Raw genomic sequence first — 19,757 nt, 5'->3', positions numbered from 1 at the left:
TTTAAGGGGAGGGGGATGGTGGGATTATAGATGTGCAGGGAGTTGATCAGGTGACGCTGCACTTTCCCTCTCGTTCCCATATATTTCCGGTCGTCTTTCTTTTGCTTTGCAAGGATCAGTGCACTTAACAGAAGCAGTAACAATGATCAGTTGAACCAAGATCAAATTCAGTAACATCTTTGGTGTATGAAACATGAATCGAACGATGCTGAAACATGAATGGGAAAACGAGGAAGCACCAACATAAAACCAGAAAATTAAATGGTTGACAAACATGCAGTTTCATCACCAGAAAACTAAATGGTTGACAGATTTATTCTTTTACTATTACAAAGGGATGAAAAATATAAAAAAACAATCTTCGTTTTGAATCCTCTTGGACCTATCTAGCAGTGTTTATGGCTCTTCTTCTAAGCATTTCGGGCACCTGCACTTAAAACCATAATCTGCAAGTAATGACTGCCTCTCTTTGTAAGGAAGGTCTTCATCGACATAAGAAATGGTAACCTGGAAAAATTCAAAGTGATCATCAGCATTTGCACACAAGTTCGATAAAAGGATATTGCGACCTTATAAATGGCATACTAGACCGAGTTGGACATTCACTTTCGTACCTCTTCCCCCTCGGAAATCGGCTTAAGTGCAATTATGGTTGCTTGGCCATCTCGGTCCTGGTAATGGAGAACAAGCATGAATGCAGACGCACAAAAATTAATTTAGGAATGCTTTAAAAAGTTGCAGATGGTGTTTGCTTTAAACCGTGGTTTTGTAAGAAGATCTCAATTACTATATGGAACTTGGAAGTTTACATACCTCCTCTCTTTTGAATGCTTTCGCATTAGGACTACAAGAATGATTCATACAACTCTGCAAAGGATAGAACGCTGTGCCTAAAACAAAATTGACAAAACATTGGAAGTTAATATTTCTCCTCGCCACACTGAGAGAAACAATTCCACGTTTGTTGACCATTAGCTTTTAAAATAGTTTGTAAGGCAAATATAACAGCAACAAAATTTATATATCCGACATGCAAAGAATGTATGCTCTACAAGCACCAATGATCTCCTAGTAAGAACAATGAGAGCTAAATTCTACCACGACAAGTTCATGCTTACTGAACACCGTTAACCCCAAGGAGGTAGTCCAGCGTCGAGAATAAATATGTGTGCAGGCAGAAACAAGCATTGAGGTAGTCCAGCACCAAGAAGAATAAAGTACAAAAGAACAGCTTAAAAGATTAATACAAAGTAAATTGGCGAACATGTAACGTATAATGGGGAAGAAACTGCAAAAGAGCATGATACCTTGGCAACAAACAGAATAGTCATCACCAAGAGCATCCAAAAATGGTCGTGTAATAACCTCAACTTCTTTCTGTTATGAGTAGCAGGAAAATGGTATCAGAACATCCAAATTTTCGAATAAATTAGGTGAAAAGTATGACTTCTAACCTTTTCAGGATTCGGAAGATCATCAATGTACAAAAAATAATCTTCCACTGGAGATACTACAACCAAATCACTGAAACAAAGTGAAATGAAAGTAAGAGCCTGATGACTCAAGCAAATTATTAAAGCAATTTGACAAAGCGCATGAATTACTTCAACCACCATTGCTGGCACCATTTTGGATGCATGCACAGTTTACATATTCAATGGACGAGACAGGAAAGGGGATAAACCCTTGGCAAATTCTGACTTACAGATTATTCAACTCAAACATGGCAATTATATGCCCATAGATTTCGAGGGAGAATACTGGGAAGAGTCAAGGAGTTCAAATTTAACTGTCAGAAACAGTAAGCATGATTCTAATAAGAAAACATACGTCAAGTTCTAAAGTGGGTAGGATACTTGGTTTACATTCCTCATCAAAGATGGCTGCCTTCAGGAGTTCAAGTGACTGAAAGATTCAAATATGCAGTTAGAACTTCAAATAACAGAATATTATACCAGAGTCATCAAAGAATCTGCTAGTAATATTTTGGATCATGACGATTATATGAAATAAACATTAATTTGACTTGTTTGGAAGCTCACAATCCCAAATAAGAACATACAACATTTTCAAGAGATGACAACGGAATATAGTGCTCCAACTAGAATTTCTAAAACAACCTATCTAGTGGAGAGAGTACTACCGTGAATGCCAACTCTCTTATCTGCATCCTAAATGCAGCTTCATCAGAAGGTTCAACGTCAAATGGCAAGGCAATGCAGTCCCACCACCTAAGAGCAAATAAAATGTGAGAAAAGGAGGAGACAAGAAACCATCATGTAAACATTTGCAAAACTATTGCACACGTTTATTATGCAACTGATGCCACCTAAAGTGGAAAACTCATTAAGGTGATGTCGTACGAAGTGTACTAGTATTCCATACTTCTGCTCTATGCACGGAAAACACTTCTTCCTTTTCAAGGATAACATAAGGAGCAGTTAAGATCATTTACACAACAGCAAGTCTTCACTATATACATAATATAGCTACCTTCTCTTGTGTCCCACTGATATTGGTTTCCATGCTTTTAAGAGTAAAGATAGATAAGGGCTGCCTGCAACATTTGGTATATTCTCTCGGTCTTCAGAATAAGCCACTTTCAACTTCCTGTACTTCAATATGGTGGAAGACACTGCCTGAAAATAAACCAAGGAACTTGGTCAACTAATTGGACTTATATCATATCACATGGTATAAGACTTATGGAGCGTGACAAGAACAACATGTAACACATAAGGTACCACATACTCCATCATGCTTTCATATTATTCAAATTTCAAATAGTACGACAGAAAAGTAATGCTACCACCCATGGCGAACCATCCCAAAAACATATCATGACAAACTGAGACCAAATAGTCTAAAAGTATTGATCAGATAGTTTGCTACAAGTTCAGACCCATAAAAATAAAAGATTGGAATTAGAATTGCTGTTTGTCATAGAAGGTACCTTTGCAGCAAGGAGGAATATATCATTTGTGTCTGGTAAAAGCCAAAAAAAGAAGGATAAAATTAGAAGACGATAGTGGGAAAATGAATAAGAAGGTAGAGAAGATATAACCTACAAGGTACAACTCATCCTACCATTGGCATGCTGTATAAATTTTACAAGTGCCTCCCTAGAGATTGCTTTGGACCTCTCCCCAGTGCAAAGTAAGGAATGAGATAAATCCCAATCAGACTCTGCACATTGTTTGCTACAAGATATCGGCACAAGATAACAAGTTATTTATTGGGTACTTGATTCACCAAGAGATAGACCACAGTCCAATGAAAGCAAGTTCATTTATTATTCCAGTGCCATTGTCATAGTCCAACATGCTTCAAACATAAAAATTTGGCTTACCCACCTGCAGTAATAAGCTTCTTTACAGCCACCAGGACATGGAACAGCCGGAGGCAGTGAGAACTTATCGGAGTAAGGCAACTTTAGACCACCATTCATTACAGATTCCGCAATCCCTTTCGGAAGAGGAACTTTCTCTTTGTAAATAGAACTGCTAGGCCCTGAGTCATCCAAGTCTTCATCTTCAGCTGAGTAGTCCGCTTCACAGCAATCTCGGCCGGCAGAAACTCCCAATTCTTGCAAATAAAGTCTCCTCCCAATTTGAAGCTCAACAGAGCCAACGAAACGGAAACAGAAACTGCACACCAAACAATCAATCTGCAAAACCCAATTGAAAAAACACACTGAAAACTAAATTAAAATACCCAAAAGCAAAAGATAAAGTCTTTCATCAAAGAAATTCCAATTCTTGCAAATCAAGTCTCCTCCCAATTTCAAAGCTAAACAGAAGCAATGAAACGGAAACAAAAGCTACACACTAAAAACACCCAATTGCTATAAAAAACAAAAAACAAAAAAACAATGAAAACCGAAAAGACCGAGAAGCAAAAATTCAAACTTTGGATCAGAGAAAGTTAGAACTCAAGACCTTGTTGGAAGAATGCTGAAGACCCACAAGCATTTGGTCCTTGAGAAGAAGCTCTCCTTCTTTCAAGTCCGAGTCCGCGTACACACCTGAAGATCAAAAAGCATATTACAGATCGAAAAGAGTGATGGGAAACTTATAAAATGGGGGTTTTACCTTTCCCGAGCTCTCCGTTTTGTTTGACTGTGATGCCATTGCATTGCCTGCTGCTGGATTGAATGAGCTCGTTCAAGTACTCCTCGACGTCGGCGGGTGAAGGAGGTGTGAGAAGAGCAGAGATTTCAGTGCCCAGCTCTGCATCAATCGGGCAAACGATCTCCATCAAAACACACACAGTAGAAACAAGTGAGTTGCTCGCTGAATGCTAAATTGCTAACGGCGGAGAAAGGGGACGACTTGCGCCCTTTTTTCTTTTGTAAGTTAAAGGCCAATTTTATATTTGACAAAACCCAGTTTTTTCTTATAAATATTACAGATCAAAGGAGTCAAACTCAAATTATCCAAGCAAAAGTCATCAAGACTACTGATTAAAAACAGATTTTTTTCTCATATTTGCATAACACGTTACTTTGGTTTTGAGATTTGAAATCAATATAAGTGATATAACAAATATGCTCTCAATTTAATAAACAATATATCAAAATGATTTGACAAAAATTAAAAGTATTTTGACCATTCTATTATTATTTAATGCAGATTTTTCGAAGAATAATGAAAATAATTGATGATAAAGAAACTTTAAAAATATTCTAAAAAATTAATCAAGATATGTAATTTTTTTGTAATGCCACATAGCACTAAGTAGTAAAAAATTAATAGTTGAATTAAAAATAGAAAATTTTATAATTTTATAAATAAAATATAACCTCTAACATCTGTAACATTGTCACACCCTAAATGATGATTGTTTCATTTTATGTGAAAAAAACAAAAACAAAAAAAAGGATATATTTGCAAATTAAAAATAAAAAAAAAAAAAAAACCCTTTCTTTCATTTGCTTTGCCGACAAAATTAAGATATTTTCTTCACTTTATTATAAAGTCAAATTACGATTGTAGACCTTGTAATTTGGACAAACTTTACTTTGGTTTATGGAGTTTGCAATTTAGGGCTAGTTAAGTATATTTACAATGACTGAAATTGTTTTTAAAGGAAAACATTTTGCGGTTCTAATAGCACGATTGAAATGTATACTTCTTTTAGAAAACACTTCAAATATTTTTCTAGAATTCACTCGCATTTCACTAAGAATTGATTCCGAAAATATTTTCACCAAAAAACTTTCAGTCATTTTAAAAGTAATTTCAAACTTCCAACTTACGCACGGATAATAAGTTGCAAACAATAGCATTAACCATTTCATGAAAATTTTAAGTCGGAGTTTCGATTTGATCCAACAAATTTCAAACAATGGGATTGTCCCTTGAAACAGTGGGGTGATACAGAGCAAGTCTATCATCTGACTACCAACGACAGGATACAAAAATACACCGACAAGAAGACCGGCGTTTAGCATTGTTAAGCTGCAGCCGGAACTTCAAAAGTACGATCGACACAAAACCCGAATGTGGGGAAAAGAAAACCCTAATAGAAATCTAAACATTGTATTCTTATCTTTCGTTTCTCGGGGCGTCAAACAGGTCCAAAGAACTGTTCCAAGGATGGGGAGTTGAATGCATTAGAAGCAGCCCGTTCCGTTCTGGTAGGAGATATGTGAAGCTGATACTTGATAAACCTCTGTAACCAACAAAAATAAAGGAATAACTCAGATGACGGCCATGGAAATGAAGCGTACGCATCAGAACATCAGAACATGGGGAATGAAATCGAAGAATGTTGTGTGGACAAACTAGGTAAGTAATAAGAATATACAGATAATTGGAATATGATGTCAGGATTTGTGTCGATATGCCAATCTGGTTCCAATTGCCGAACAAAAGAAGTCCGTCCATTCTCTGTGCTACAGAAGAGAACCTGCAATCAAATCACAAGACTAAATAACGCAAGAAACAGAATGAAATAGCAGCATCCTGGCAAGTTGAAATGTACGGAAACTACTGAAAATTTGAAAATATCAGATGGGCATCTATAATTTGTGTCATGTCCTCTTAACGAAAACTAGATTGACAAGCTAGTAGCCTAGTAGTGAGAGTATATTGCACAGTTCGCTGCGCCATGCAAGACTAGTCATAGTAACTTCATTTATCAATTATAACAAAAACACTTCCAAATCTGACTAGAATATAATAAGACAATCAGGAAGGCACATCTCAATATGCTCGAAAAATATGCCTATTGGAAATATTAGGGCCCATTTGTTATTCAACTCAAATCCAGTTTTTAAAACTCAAAAACACTTTTTGAGTGTCAGGCCAAAAATTCTTGTTTGGTTGATTCATTCAAGAACACAACTCAAACCACAGTCAATTCGAAATTTGAGCAACTATTGGGCCTTCCTTCCAGGGTTGACCCCTAATCTTCTGCAAACCACAATCTCCGTACGTTATAACTCTTAATCTCATTCAACCCATATGGGAATAGTGAAATCCAAGATTATAAGTACTGGGGAATTTCCAAAATGACGAGAAAGCCAAAAACAACTGCATGCACACATAAACCAACAAGAAGCAAGTAGAATAACCAAAAGAGTTGGTGGGATTTTTAAAAGTTTAACTCATAATTCTATCAATCCATATACCTACCTTGTCTTTGGCCAAACCTCCAGATGTGAAAATCCCAGCATCTTCCAAAGCCACTAGAACCTTTTTCTGAAAGCAATAGGCAATATCGTTTCATAAATGGCAATGAGAATGAAAAGAAAAAGGCGAGGATAGACCACAACAGTTAAATACCATGAGCAAAAAAATGAAGTAAAACAACAATCAAGGAAACCTATTAAACTCATACAAAATTACAGAGCACAAGTAAAATGATTGAGACAGAGGCTTGCACGCACTTCACTTTCATCATCGAGAACTGTTTCCATGAGATACAGATCACAAAATTTTGTGATCTCCAAGAGTACTTCCAGCACTGAGTACCTCACAGTAACATGTTTCTGCCAGGAGCAACGTAAAAAGGCAATGTTAATCCTTTTTCGGTACCAATTTCTAGCAGCAAATTTACGGAAAGAATGTTGCTGGAAAGAAAATTAGAACACCTGAAGTTCCTCCGGGGTACTTTCCTCAAGGATTACTCCGAGTAAACGACAAGTTACCTACAGATAAGCTTAAAGGGTCAATTTGTTGATTCAAAATCAATAATATTCTTGCCTAAAAAGATCAAACAGATTCTCAGTATATTAAATTACTCCACAGGGTATCAAACACCAGCTAAATAGCCAGTATTGAACATTTGAAGCTTGGCGGTTTTAGTTGTGAAGTACAGGAACATCTAAAAGTAAAACCTTAGGTTCTGTAACTTCACCATGAAATTTTCACAACATGCAGTGAGACGCTGAAAAGCACTACACTTACCTTTCTTCCTTCACTCAGTTTCTGCTGAACTACTTGCCCCAAAGTAGGCTGTAATTAAAAGAAACGGCTTCAGCATAAACCATATTAATACAAAGTGGTAACCAAACCCATAAGGCAGACTCATAACTTGACAGTTACCTTTACTGGCTGAAAAAATTCATCAACAACGTTTTGGGTTCTGGAGTCCTCTGAAGATGAAACTCCCGGAGTTGTCAATGTTGCATTTGAATTTGAACTGACGCCAGAACTACTCGATGCAGGTGCCTGCCGCTTGGGTTGCCTTCTTTGAGGTCCACTCGGTGATCTCAGCAGCCTCCATGTGAAAACTATTGCGACAGCAAAGCCCGCAATTGCCCCAATAGAACGTGAATTCTGACACCACATAAAATTTCTTTAGACAACTCAACTTTTGCATTCCCATTCCAGCACTACTTTGATACTTCTAGACAAATATCACTTGACAGGGTTCGCATTAGCTTCACCTATCTCATGAGTATCTATCTCTTCACCTTAGTCAATTAAACTCATAGCATTGACAATCAGTTCAAAGCCAGTCATTGTCCAAAAAGTACACTAATGCGGTAACTACAGGTTCCTGAGTACTAACATAAATGAACCACGGTTCTTGAGTACACTACAAGACACGTCGCAGACAAAGACACGGACACAGACGCGGCTGCATGCATCACAATTCATAAAATGGAGATAAAGTAAAGGAGATTAAGCTTCACTAAGTCATTTGAACTGAAAAATCCACTGGCCCAACTCAAAATGTTCGCAAGTACATATCTTTTTTCCCTACACTAAAAAATATCAATATGGTTATATCCCCAAATTCCTCTAATTTCCTGTTATGGATCATTTACACACCAAAGTTTCTCAAAAAACCTACATCCCAAATCAATCCACATCAAAACAAACACCGAAATGGACCCTACTCAAATGAACAAACAAAATTTGGAACACAAATTGAAAACTCATGAAGCAATTGAAGATAATCGACAGAAAGGAACAATTTTTGACGGGAGATCCGTGAGAAAATTCGAAAAGATAACGAAAACAGGCACAAAATTGAGGTGCGAACCAGATTGTGGAGGGAGATCGGGAATAGACTGGACATCTTGACAGTGAGATAAGCCCCGAAGCGCTTGATGAGCTGAACCACCTCTTCCTTTGAAGACTCGGCCATGGTTTTAACCAACGAGAATTCGTCGTTTTGAGAAGCAAGTATTGGTGAAGAATCAGCTTGAAGACCTCAGGTCCTCCTTCCCATCATCGAACATGTATCTCTGGAATTTACAGAGAGCGAAAGATTGTGTCTTTCGTCAAAGACGAAAGTGAGAAAAGAGAGAGGTGATGCGAAACTGTGGATTTTTTATATTATTTTATATTATTTTTTATTATCTTCTCCTCTTGTGTTTAAGCTCTTTTTTTTTTAATGTGTTAATAAAAAATAAAACTTCCTTTGTTTTAAAGGCAAAGTTATCAACGAATCACAAAAGTTAGACGAAAGGTATGAGATATAATTTATGGAGAGATTTACAAATGACTACTTAAATCACAAAAAAGTTTGATATGTGAAATGCATCACATAAGTTTTGTAATGTTTGACATATGATATACATTTATAGTTGAAGTTTATTAGGCGGTCATTATTTAGTGAACCTGTTAATAAACAAGCATATGTAGATTCAACGTGTGGCTAGCATGCATAGCACGAGACAATGTTAACTTTAATCGCTTTAGTGGTTAATCAAAATACAAGATGGTTGATTACAAAACTTTTATCATTATATTAAAGTGCCGTTCCGATATAAAACGATATACATTAGTCTTTTATTATAGTCACTGTTTAGTTGACTTTTCAAACGATTAGAAACTTTGTTTAAGGACTAAGTGACTTGAAAACAAGTCTCTCTCTTTAATCTCGTTTATAACATTGATTTCATACCTTAAATCCCACAGACTCATTCATAGTATATTATCTCTATAATAAAAAGTCAAAACTCATGAATGAATGAAACTTGCCCGTTTAGATTCGATTCTCGTCAAAAACAAATTTGAACTCATTATTGTTAATCCATGATGAGGCTAAGTCCACATTAATGTAGATAATATCGTTTGTTCCAAAAAAAAAAAAAAAAAAAAAAAAACCTACTCTTTTGTTATTTAATTAATATAGAGTTGTTACAATATATGAATTGGCGTCAATTTATCAAATGACACAATAAATCAAAAACTGAAAATTGCAGAATGAATTTTGATCTATGTCCATTTTTACCAAATTAATGTCTGGGTTTGCTGTAATTAGGGTTTGTTCTTTGGAAAGGGTATCTATGCAGAGACATTGAATTAGGGTTTTTTCTGGCGTTTACCGCTAAGAAATTGGATTTGGATTTACAGGCTCAATTTGCAAATGAATTATGATTTTATTTTTTCCCTTTACAGGATCAAAACAGAAGCATAGAAATATTGGGGCTCTTCATCTGCTTCTTCTTCACCTTCTCTCTCCCCTCTCAAACCACACGGAAATACCAAACATTTTCGATAATATTAAAATTTAGGTTCGGTTTTGTTTTTTTAAATTCTATCCCGAAAGGGATCTGTTCATAATTCGAACCCAGGTGACCGATGGTATAGGGTGGTTTAACTACAAATGGAGAATGTTGGCATTTCAATCAAAAAAGAAATTTAAATTAGCTTAGCATTGTATTTCCCCATTTAGTTTTCTCTAGTATCTCAACATATTTGAATTTATCCATAGTAAACTTAAAATTTGATTCATTCACCAATGGTATTTTTTTAGTACAATCATATATTTTATACTAAAGCAGAGGAAGTTTGGTAAAATCACACAATGAACAAACCTAATTTGATATTGAATTCGTCATCCACGAAATTCGAACTAAGAACTCTCACTAATGTATTCACAAATGTCATCTAATATATGTGAGAAGGCGGTGATCGAATGATGATTCATATTGAACTAATTCGTACTTACATATCAATCTCATGATCGTTAACAGAAGAGTTTATCCTTTTATATACAAACATACAAAAGACAGGTATATAACCAACTGACCACCCTGAAAATTGAGAAAGGTGCACATCACTTTGTTTACATTCACCACAAGGACTTACATGACATGGGTTTCGTTACAGTGGCGTTTTGTGCCAATTAAATGAAAACATGCATATATTTTTGTCCATGTTCTTGTTTAATTGGCACAAGATATCACGTAGTGGTGTATCCATTGTGCTATGTAAGTTGTTCTCCATTCAAAATTAATATTACAAAAACCACATAAAGGTGATACTTCTAAGATATTGGCTGCACAAAATATAAGTGTTGCCTTGCACTCAAGAGAATTGAATTTAGTCCTTCATATATTGTTAGCAACATTTTCTAAATTTGGAAGGGATGTCAAAATGCCTTAATTAGAAGGGGTTAAATCTATCAATGGATGTCAAAATGCCTTGGACCTCATAAGATCTTACTTGCACTGAATATACAACTAGCAATATTTTAAGCCGATCACGTATTGCAGTTTGTATTAACTTTCCCGCACTGCAGTGTCTTATTAGTTTTGAATATTGTCACAGTGCTTGGAAGTAAAGGAAAAAAAGGGTAAATAAAGGAAAAAGGTTAACCAGGAGACATTAAAAAGAAAAATCAATCAGGGTCAGTCCACAATCTGAGGAAGTGAGGAACTCAGGGTAGCTTCTGATATCCGAGGTGGTAAGGAATTACTCTCTGCATTTTCTGGTATTTCAGGCACATCATCCACACCGTTGAGGACTAACAATGGCCTTTCAATCCTTCGGCATGCCCGTTCTGCAAGTTTTCTTTCTCCAAGTGGAAGCAATAGCTCTCGAAATCCCTAGAGCTCACCGTGACCCCGAAATCCAACAGGAAAAGCAACTCCAGTTCTAGTTTGTTTAGTTCAGCATTGCTCACTCCTCCGACGCGGGCGTAAAACGCATTGTTGTAGTGCCTGCATGTGCAAAATTTTGTAAACAGAAGCACAAACATAATCAAACGTAGAACCTCGGGCATGTGTTGCGAGGGAAGAACTGAACATAAGACCTCGGGAGCAGAGGTGAACGCTCGCTAATATATAAACAGTTGAGCTACAAGCCTCTTATTCGCACGTCTTTTTCTTAGAACTACAACAATTGGTGTCAATCTGAATCAAATGAATCAAAAATTGGAAATTCCAGCAAATCTTTGACACAAATCAAAATCCCCCAGTTCATGAAAATTAAAGAAGATGCAGGTATAAATACTTACACATCATCGAGCATCTTAGAAGCAACCATAACGCTTGTGACCAGCAGCCTATGCACGTTCAAGGACAACACAAGAGAGTCAGGGTGCTTATGAAGCAGCCTATCTATATACACATATCCAACCACAAAACATGATGGACTGCAATCTGTGTACTTGTACAGCCTCTCCAAGTAATTGGGTATGCTTATGCTCGGCCGCCTCATGCCGTGAAACACATCCAAGCTCTTCCCAATCCCCGCCGAGCCACAGCTCAGCCCATTGATTTGTTGACTCAGGTCATCTGCAAGCGTGTTATTTCGAGCCACCAGTTTTTCAAGAACAAAAGAGAGTAGGGTTAACACTCTCGGGATGCTTGGATCCGGCCGGCTATGGCGGTCCGTGAAATCGCCGGCGGCTAACATTTGGACATTAACTCATGACGGTTGGTGGTCTCTGGTGGGAAGTGTGTGTGGGTGGTTAATACTTGAAGAGGGTTTGGTCTTGCATGTGTGCATATTATCTGGGTTGAGGCCCTTGAGGCGTAAACGAATGACGAATTGGGTGTTTGCCACGTGTGCATAACACTGGAGATGAACTTTGATTGGCCAGCACCAAATGCATGAAATACTGTGGTGGAAATTCTTCAACAGCAGCACCATTGCTGTTGGTTCAAAATTTCATACATTCAGATATTGACGAGGAGTCAAAAGACGTGAGCAAAGCGTAGCCACATTGATTGGATCCGATGTGCTTTCTCAGTACACCAGAAGTTCGAATCCTTATCCCTAAGCTGAGTTAGTTTAAAGTAGAAAATCGCTTGTACAAAAATATCGAAGAGGAAGCATTATATGAATGTCGTTTCACAAAATGAGGTGCCGTATATATTCTCTCCTTAATGTTGCAATGTTGAACAGCCTAATCAATTTATAAACAAGGAACATTTTTCATTTGTTCATGTAAGTTGCAATTGAAGAAACAAAGGGCCCTCTAGGGGCACAAAATTATACAAAACTAGGGACGGCGAGGATTCGGGGAAGGCGATATTTGGTTAATGGTCTACCCGCTGTGGCCATTAGAGACGAGTAATCTGTCTTCCTCATTTGGATTGTCGGCCATGGAAAGCTGAATGTTTGATTTAGAGCTCATCTTGTTCACCTCGTTTTCTACACGGAAGAAAACCCATTGGAAGCGGCGGAAAATCTCCAAGGCAGTGATTGTGAATACGGTAAGGTAATTGTGGCGGAGATGGGAAGAGAGCTTGTAAGTCCAGGTACAACGCAGAATCAGGTTGCTACCTATCACCCAGAAGTAAACCTGCAACCCAATTCACATAATGATTTCAAGAGCAATCAATGAATGAGGATTGCTCTAGACACGTTAGCTCTAAGGACGAGTTAAGTGTTACCCATTTCCGTCCATGTACGAGGTTTGACAAGAATTGTTGCTTGCTGAACTTGAAAATCCGAGTGAAACCACTGAGAAAAGGGAAAAAGATAATTAAAGAGCATGACAAAATAGTATTCAGGATGCAGCAAGTTCTAAGCACGAAGAATCCAAGTTCTCATATGCCCCGTAACACCTTTTCACTGATTTACAAAGAAGCAAACAATCGTCAAACAGCATGGAAAATTAAGTTTCCCATTGTATGGTATGATCATGAGTTCATTCTAAATCTGGTTGCGTGTGGAGTGAATCTGTGGTAATTGTATGAACAAAAACATTTCACATACCTTAAGTCCCAATCTCTAGTCACATCCCAGTAGAACGAGTACAAAGAGTTCAAAACACCTGAGAGAAGCCAGAGGGGCCGATAAAAGGTCGACCACTTTTCAGGGAAGACATGATATTTGAGGGCTGAAAGAAAAATCACAGGTACTGCAGTAGAATACTTCAAAGCTGAAACCAGAAGCAGATAAAAATTAGTAGTGTAATGAAGCAACAAATCCATCAATAATTCATAACAAACCAGCAGCTATTCAGAAACATAGAAATAGAGATTATAAAGAGAAGCAACACAGATATTACAGAGACCATTAAAGATCTTGCCAACCACACTTAAGAGAGTGGGCGCAGAATAAGAATTGCAAGATCACATGCTAAAATTCGCATGCACCACAGAGTCAAGATTGCCGGATGTTTTTACATTATTTGATGGTCATCTCTAATAGGAAGAAATATGGCCAAACAAATTAAGGAAAGAATTTGAGGCCAATGAGAACCATTGAAGGAAAAATGTGTAAGAAAGATGGCCTAGTATGCGTACCATTTAGAAGGGTTGTTTTCTCCCCAGTATCCTTATATTGTCGAAGGCATTGGAACAAACGAAAAAGGTAAGGCAAAACAAGAACCACAGGGATTGCAACAGAGTGACTTCCACAAACTGAGTCAGCTTCAAACCATGCAATAGTGGCAACCTGCTTTCAAATAAACCTCTTAATAAAATATAGGTGAAGTAGCAACACTTTAACAAACAAAAGTGAAACATGAACTGAAGGGACACAGTCAGAGCGTCCACCACAAGATCTCTTGAACAATACAACACAACAATTTAAAATAAATACATAACAAATTATGTGTATTAGCACATGAATCTCCTCATCACTTTTTTGACATATTACTTTGTGCAACTTCAATTACATATTTGTACTTGAATGTATTTCTTCGTGGCACCATAGTTTTCTCAAAAGCATAGGAAGAAACAAGTAAGCAGTTTGGTTGATGCAATTCCACCATCACTGCCATTTGTTTTAGCAACTTATACTATGGTCTCCTCAGTCGTCACTAAGAGCTTCATGGCAATGACAGAAGATGAAAGATGGATGCTCATTGGCGAATAAAAGAGAGTGCAAGCTATCCAAAAACGTAGTCCATCTCAAATTTTACTATACCCAAAGTTAAAGATGCTCAGCATAGGCAACAAATTTTCTTATGCACCGAAATGCATTTTACAATCTTTTAGAATAACAATCAATTTTTTGGGTGATTAGCAAAGAGAGAAAAAGACGTAGAAGAAGAATCACAATTAAAAGGGGAAACGCTAACCTGTCGATGGACCATTCGACATACTGATCGCTCCAAATCTGAAAGCACCTGCATAGGAATGACAAACACGATCGGAATCAAAAGGCATGATGACAATCAGATATCATAGATGCCAAACTATTTCTTGATTCTACACTCCTATTAGGTTAACCACAATAAACTTGCACGCACACTACACAACAATCAACAAGTTTAATATCCCTTTTTAATCACAAAAATTGCACTCTAGTACATGCAAAATCACTTGTATAATTGTAAAAGTAAACATCAGGATACATACCTTAGACATGGAGGTCAAAATATCAGCCAGGAAAAAGTCAGAAAATGATATTGCCTGTTTTCACCAAATAAATAACGTAACTGTAATTAATCATAATATAGACAAACAACAAAAATCAATAAATGAGACCAGAATATACATCACTTCTAGGCAACTGAGCATTAACTAAATGGGAGAACCGTACTTTCTAGTGTGTATAGTTCTCCCAATACTTTCGAGTAAGTAGAAAACAAAATCAAACAGATGGGAGAAGGTCCACAGTTAGATTTGAAAGAAACAAACTTGCCTGTAATGGGAGAACTATACGCCAAAGAGTCCTTAACAAGTAAAAGCGAGATGACAAATAGAAAATGTCAAAAGGGAATATCAAAAGCATTGCAACAGCAGCATATAATAGTACCTGCAGAAGAATGCAATTAAAACTTAGCCCAGTTACAAGATACTAACAGATGGAAGATAAAAAATGGACAATAGCATAGTCAGTATGATAAATAATAGTATGTAGACCATAATCTGAACAATCATAAACATATATCTGCACTGTTTATTCTATAAAATGAAATACTTCACTTAGGCTTGGAAGCTTTGGTCATTCAAACTAGTGAACTATGGTTTTTTTTCTTTATCACAGACAAACGCTATCTCAAATAGGTACTTCAAAATCTATATGGATGCATCTATTACACTGGTTGTGATGCAGCAAGTGACACTTCTCCATGCGAATAGAGATAAAGATAAGCTGTCATGCTTGTCGGCACAACAATTGTCATCCATGTCGCACACTGCAAAACGCATACTGAATGGTAAGAGTGAATCAATGAAACGGGAAAGTAAAGAGAATTAAAAAAAAATCAATGTCAGATATGTCAAAAGTAATTAACCAAGAGCATTCCATAAAGAAAACATGCTACCTTCTATTAACAGGAACAGCTAAGATGAAATAGGCCCTCACACCATTACTTTTCTCCAATATATATAGAGAGAGAGAGAGAGTATAGACTTCAAACTTTTAAATTAAGAAAAGTTCTAAAAAAATGCCATTAAACAGTCAAAGCAGATGAAAATTAAAATTCTGTATATTGTTTCCATAAGGAAAAAAAATATACACTGCAATTTCCAAGGTTTATGTTAGTGCAGCACAACCTTTAAAGTTCCACATGAAAACAGAAACAGAAAATAACTCCGTAACAATTAGGCTAATAGTTCAAGATGACCGAGTTGTTGCACTGGTACCTTCCATATTTCTCTGTGGGTCAAATGATTTTGATCAAGATCAAAAATTTTGGCATAGTTTACATTGCCCTGAGCAAAAACCCATAGATTGACTCCCCAAAACCAAACCATCATAGTCTGCGCATGTCAAAAACAGACGAAAATGTTTCAATAGAAGGATAAAAAATGTTGAAGTATGATAGGATAATCAATTCTGATAAGAAAACTAACCACAAGAAGCAGAGGATTATAATACAAAAATGCCTCATATAGAAATAAATCTCGCAGATCCGCACTCATCCTCATGACAGAATCCCATCCAACCTGTAAATTTGCAGTTAGTTTGGTAACAACATCCTTGCAGCACAAAACTAACGTATTTTTGGTTCTTGTAAATTTTTTTGGTAATAAAATCAGAACCCTATCACCAGCAGTAAAAATAGAATTGTGAAGAACTGACCTTGCAACAAATGAAACCCCAAGCAAAGAACAGTAGGACCTGTACATAAAACCAACTTAGGAAGCCACGAAACTAAAGCCAAGAAATAGAAGATGTAAAGATATATGTCACATGCTATTGAACTGAAACCCAACACAATTGTAAAGCAGAGAAGAAATGATCCACTTCTATCCAACTTTGGTGAGCCAGGCCATCCATTTCAGAATTTTTCAATACAATAAATAATGAAAAATAAATTGAAATTCCCTCCTTCTACCAAGTTGAGAATTTTACAATTATTCAGCAAAACTATGCAGAAAATAACTGGAAACGTAATTCAGAAAGACTAAGAATATTATCATAACGAAACCTTAAATCTCCATAACATAGCTGGAGATGGCATTATTGCAGCAGTACTCCTTGGTATGCTTCCACCCTTCATATCGTTTCCCTCTATCAGACGCAAGAAGCCCTCCTCTGCACCATTTTCAAGCTCACTTGTACCTGAAAGATTTTTTACTACAACTATAAAGCCGTGACAAGAGAAGAAAAAAAAAAGCCCCCCATGGTAGATATATCTACACAGTATCAATCACAACTCATAAGTCATAACTCAAACACTTAATTGTACCCAGATCAGAGACAACAGGTCTGCTACCCGACTTTCTTAAGTGCGGACTATTGGAAGGCACTGTCGCAACACCTCCAAACATAGATAAAACTAGCAACTAGGAAATTTTCCTCCGCTAAGCCAGCCAAGAAACTGCAGCAAATGAAATCACAGAGAAATTTAAAATTTCATTATAAAGTGACCAAAAGAATTCGGAAAACCATTGTCTTAGAGTTTGGGAAGGTGGGATATCAAGCATAAAATCTTTCTAACTAATGATTCATAGATGCAATAACTTCATTCTAAGATCCCGGACGCAGTCTAAACTGCATAGCTCTAATATGTACAGTAACTAATTCAGCTGAACAAAAATCAAAATTCAAAGCCATGCATCTGAGCAACAACATTAAGATCTTAACAGTGAAATAAAAGTATAGACTAACAACGACCAGCATTGATAACCATGAGCTGGTGGCCGAGTGGTAAAGGACGGATTACGAGACTTCCTTAAAACTAAAAGTTAGAGGCCTCGGGTTGGAAGCCAAACTTGCGGCCAGAGAGAGACTGAAATATCTCTGTAAGTCTTCCCGGCCCCAGAAATGGATGGATAACCGTGGGTTGCCACCGGTGGTTCCCCTTTTGGAAAAAAAAAAACGACCAGCATTGATGGGCAACTAAAAATCCTATCTTTATGAATAACAAGCACCAAATTCACCATTTAATTAGATGCTAAAAAAACTTATACCAATCCCATTTCGTTAACCAACTAAACAATCAGAATTACGCAAACCACCTTATAAAAAACTAAAGCACTTGATGAATACAGCTTCTGACAACCCAAATCCAAATTCCCTCAAAAATTCAAAAAACTCAGATGAACCAATCGATACCCAATTTCAAAAATTCAACAGAAAGCAATGCAAAACACGCAGAAAACGCCAGAATGAGCAAACGCAGAGAGGTGGGATTGAAACAGTTGAACAGGAATCAGATCCAAACGGAGATTAGAGAGGGAGGAAAAAATGGCTTTGAATAAATAAACGTTACCTTGCAATGCGAACCTTTAACGGGTTCGCTGGATCTCGAACCTGATCTGGTGCAAAAGGTTGATGGGGTTTGAGTGAGGACCAAGCAGGAGGAGGAAGACGTAAAATGGCAATTAGAAATTAGAAAAGGACCTATTTTGAAATTTTAATAACTCAAGGGGAGTTTAGGGATTTAAATTGTTGTTTAAGGCATATTTGGCATCGCAATCAAAAACGTGTTTATTGGTCCATTTTATTTGAGACGAAGAAAATAAGAAGCATCAAATTGGAAAGAGATGCCTTTCCTCGTCACCCTCTTCTTGAAATCAAATATCCTGCAAAATTTTTGTGTATGGTCTTTTGTGACATTTATTATTGACTAATGTATTTTAATAAATTTAACCCTTATTCTTCTTAAAAATATGTATTTACCGATCGCCTTCTAGTTTTTATTTCTTTCATTATTTACCGGCATCACATTCTTCATCTAGTGTTACTTTATTTCATTTGTAAGCAATAGGTAGATTTTAGATTCCACTGTCTTAAGTGATTACTTTGATATCAATTAATATTGACCTAATTTTTGGTTCCCCTTCCCTCCACCCTATGACTAGCATCAAAAAAGTAAAATCCTTCTCTCACTTTGTTGGCATAAAATCCTTGGTCAAGAAGTAAACGTAATAAATATACCAGATTACAAACAATTAACAAGACAAGCCCAAAAATACCGAAAACTGGAGGCTACTAGATGCAGTCAACACGCCAAAACAGCGAAGTATTTTATTTTTTTCGGGCAACACAACCCAAGACGATCAATTGATTAAATGGGTGGTATAACATAAGCACGACACACAATTAGTTTGAGAGAAATTTTCTTTTTGTGAGAGAATTATTTTACCACCAATTGGTACTTAGTCTAATGGTTTCACACTTAGTTGAAAAAATGTCTACCATTTCGACTCTTATGAATGCAAGAACTTCACATATTCATCTGTTGTGATTGGTGTTTTTTTTTTTTTTTTTTTTTTTTTTTTTTTTTTTTTTAATAATCAGCTAGTGATTTTGCCATGTGAGTTCAACTTTCTGAGAATCGTGATGAGTTCGATATATGTAATCAAGCACAGACTCAACCTTGATCGACTGTGTTGTAGCTCATCTGAAGTTTGAGAAAACCAAGGTTTATAATTATATGTATCATCAAGCCATCCCAACAATGTAAGCATCATTCCTAAGCCAGTCCAGTCTTCACGCTCACAACATAAACTTTTTCTTCATTTTTATTTTATTTTTTGCTCAAATTTTTCTTCTTTTTAATTCTTCATTGCTGGCATTATTCTTCAATATAATTTTTCAATACGTTTCTTTATAATTTAGGGATTTAAGGGTATAGGAATCTTAATTTGACATTACAGTCCTGTGTGGTGCAAAATATATGTGAAGAAGATTTGCTTCGATTGGTTGTGCTTT

At 36.6% G+C, this 19,757-nt stretch overlaps 4 protein-coding genes across 8 annotated transcripts; all 4 read right to left on the bottom strand.

Annotated features, from left to right (window-relative positions):
* Positions 1–146: 146 nt before the first annotated feature.
* LOC103944511 (histone-lysine N-methyltransferase ATXR2) lies at positions 147–4,375 on the bottom strand. Its single transcript, XM_009354973.3, has 14 exons — positions 4,092–4,375; positions 3,939–4,024; positions 3,354–3,667; positions 3,088–3,200; positions 2,954–2,985; positions 2,494–2,639; positions 2,144–2,231; positions 1,857–1,905; positions 1,706–1,760; positions 1,455–1,524; positions 1,308–1,377; positions 814–890; positions 615–671; positions 147–507 (listed from the first exon to the last, which is right to left on the bottom strand). Exons 1-14 carry the CDS (start codon positions 4,255–4,257, stop codon positions 397–399), a joined length of 1,434 nt encoding a protein of 477 aa, XP_009353248.2. The 5' UTR covers positions 4,258–4,375; the 3' UTR covers positions 147–396.
* An 892-nt stretch (positions 4,376–5,267) lies between these two features.
* LOC103944510 (peroxisome biogenesis protein 22) lies at positions 5,268–8,793 on the bottom strand. The gene is made up of 8 exons (XM_009354972.3): positions 8,497–8,793; positions 7,551–7,784; positions 7,413–7,460; positions 7,097–7,153; positions 6,893–6,994; positions 6,639–6,704; positions 5,809–5,910; positions 5,268–5,673 (listed from the first exon to the last, which is right to left on the bottom strand). The coding sequence occupies exons 1-8, from the start codon at positions 8,599–8,601 to the stop codon at positions 5,569–5,571; spliced, it is 819 nt and encodes a 272-aa protein (XP_009353247.2). The 5' UTR covers positions 8,602–8,793; the 3' UTR covers positions 5,268–5,568.
* A 2,159-nt stretch (positions 8,794–10,952) lies between these two features.
* LOC103944509 (cyclin-U1-1) lies at positions 10,953–12,286 on the bottom strand. The gene is given in 3 exon segments (XM_009354971.3): positions 10,953–11,241; positions 11,244–11,407; positions 11,704–12,286. Coding segments are annotated over 3 exon segments (711 nt in total). The 5' UTR covers positions 12,105–12,286; the 3' UTR covers positions 10,953–11,095.
* Positions 12,287–12,540: 254 nt separating this feature from the next.
* LOC103944508 (SPX and EXS domain-containing protein 1) lies at positions 12,541–18,494 on the bottom strand. 5 transcript variants are annotated; one of them, XM_009354969.3, is made up of 14 exons: positions 18,313–18,494; positions 17,314–17,418; positions 17,026–17,159; positions 16,677–16,715; positions 16,448–16,540; positions 16,238–16,354; positions 15,691–15,786; positions 15,291–15,404; positions 15,005–15,058; positions 14,725–14,772; positions 13,946–14,096; positions 13,413–13,578; positions 13,088–13,157; positions 12,541–12,996 (listed from the first exon to the last, which is right to left on the bottom strand). In XM_009354969.3, the coding sequence occupies exons 2-14, from the start codon at positions 17,366–17,368 to the stop codon at positions 12,739–12,741; spliced, it is 1,395 nt and encodes a 464-aa protein (XP_009353244.1). In that variant the 5' UTR covers positions 17,369–17,418; positions 18,313–18,494; the 3' UTR covers positions 12,541–12,738. The 5 variants fall into 5 exon arrangements, with proteins under 5 accessions (XP_009353244.1, XP_009353243.1, XP_048434087.1 ...); XM_009354968.3 differs by having other exon boundaries at positions 17,287–17,418; positions 18,313–18,493; XM_048578130.1 differs by lacking the exon at positions 18,313–18,494 and adding an exon at positions 18,059–18,259.
* Between the last annotated feature and the right edge of the window lie 1,263 nt (positions 18,495–19,757).

Source organism: the organism of the source record quoted next, unplaced genomic scaffold (genome assembly GCF_019419815.1).
Source record: "Pyrus x bretschneideri cultivar Hongxiangsu unplaced genomic scaffold, Pyrus_bretschneideri_v1 Contig12, whole genome shotgun sequence".
NCBI lineage: Eukaryota > Viridiplantae > Streptophyta > Magnoliopsida > Rosales > Rosaceae > Pyrus > Pyrus x bretschneideri.
The sequence above is the reverse complement of the archived record's forward strand: the minus strand, read 5'-3'. Positions and strand labels throughout refer to the sequence as shown.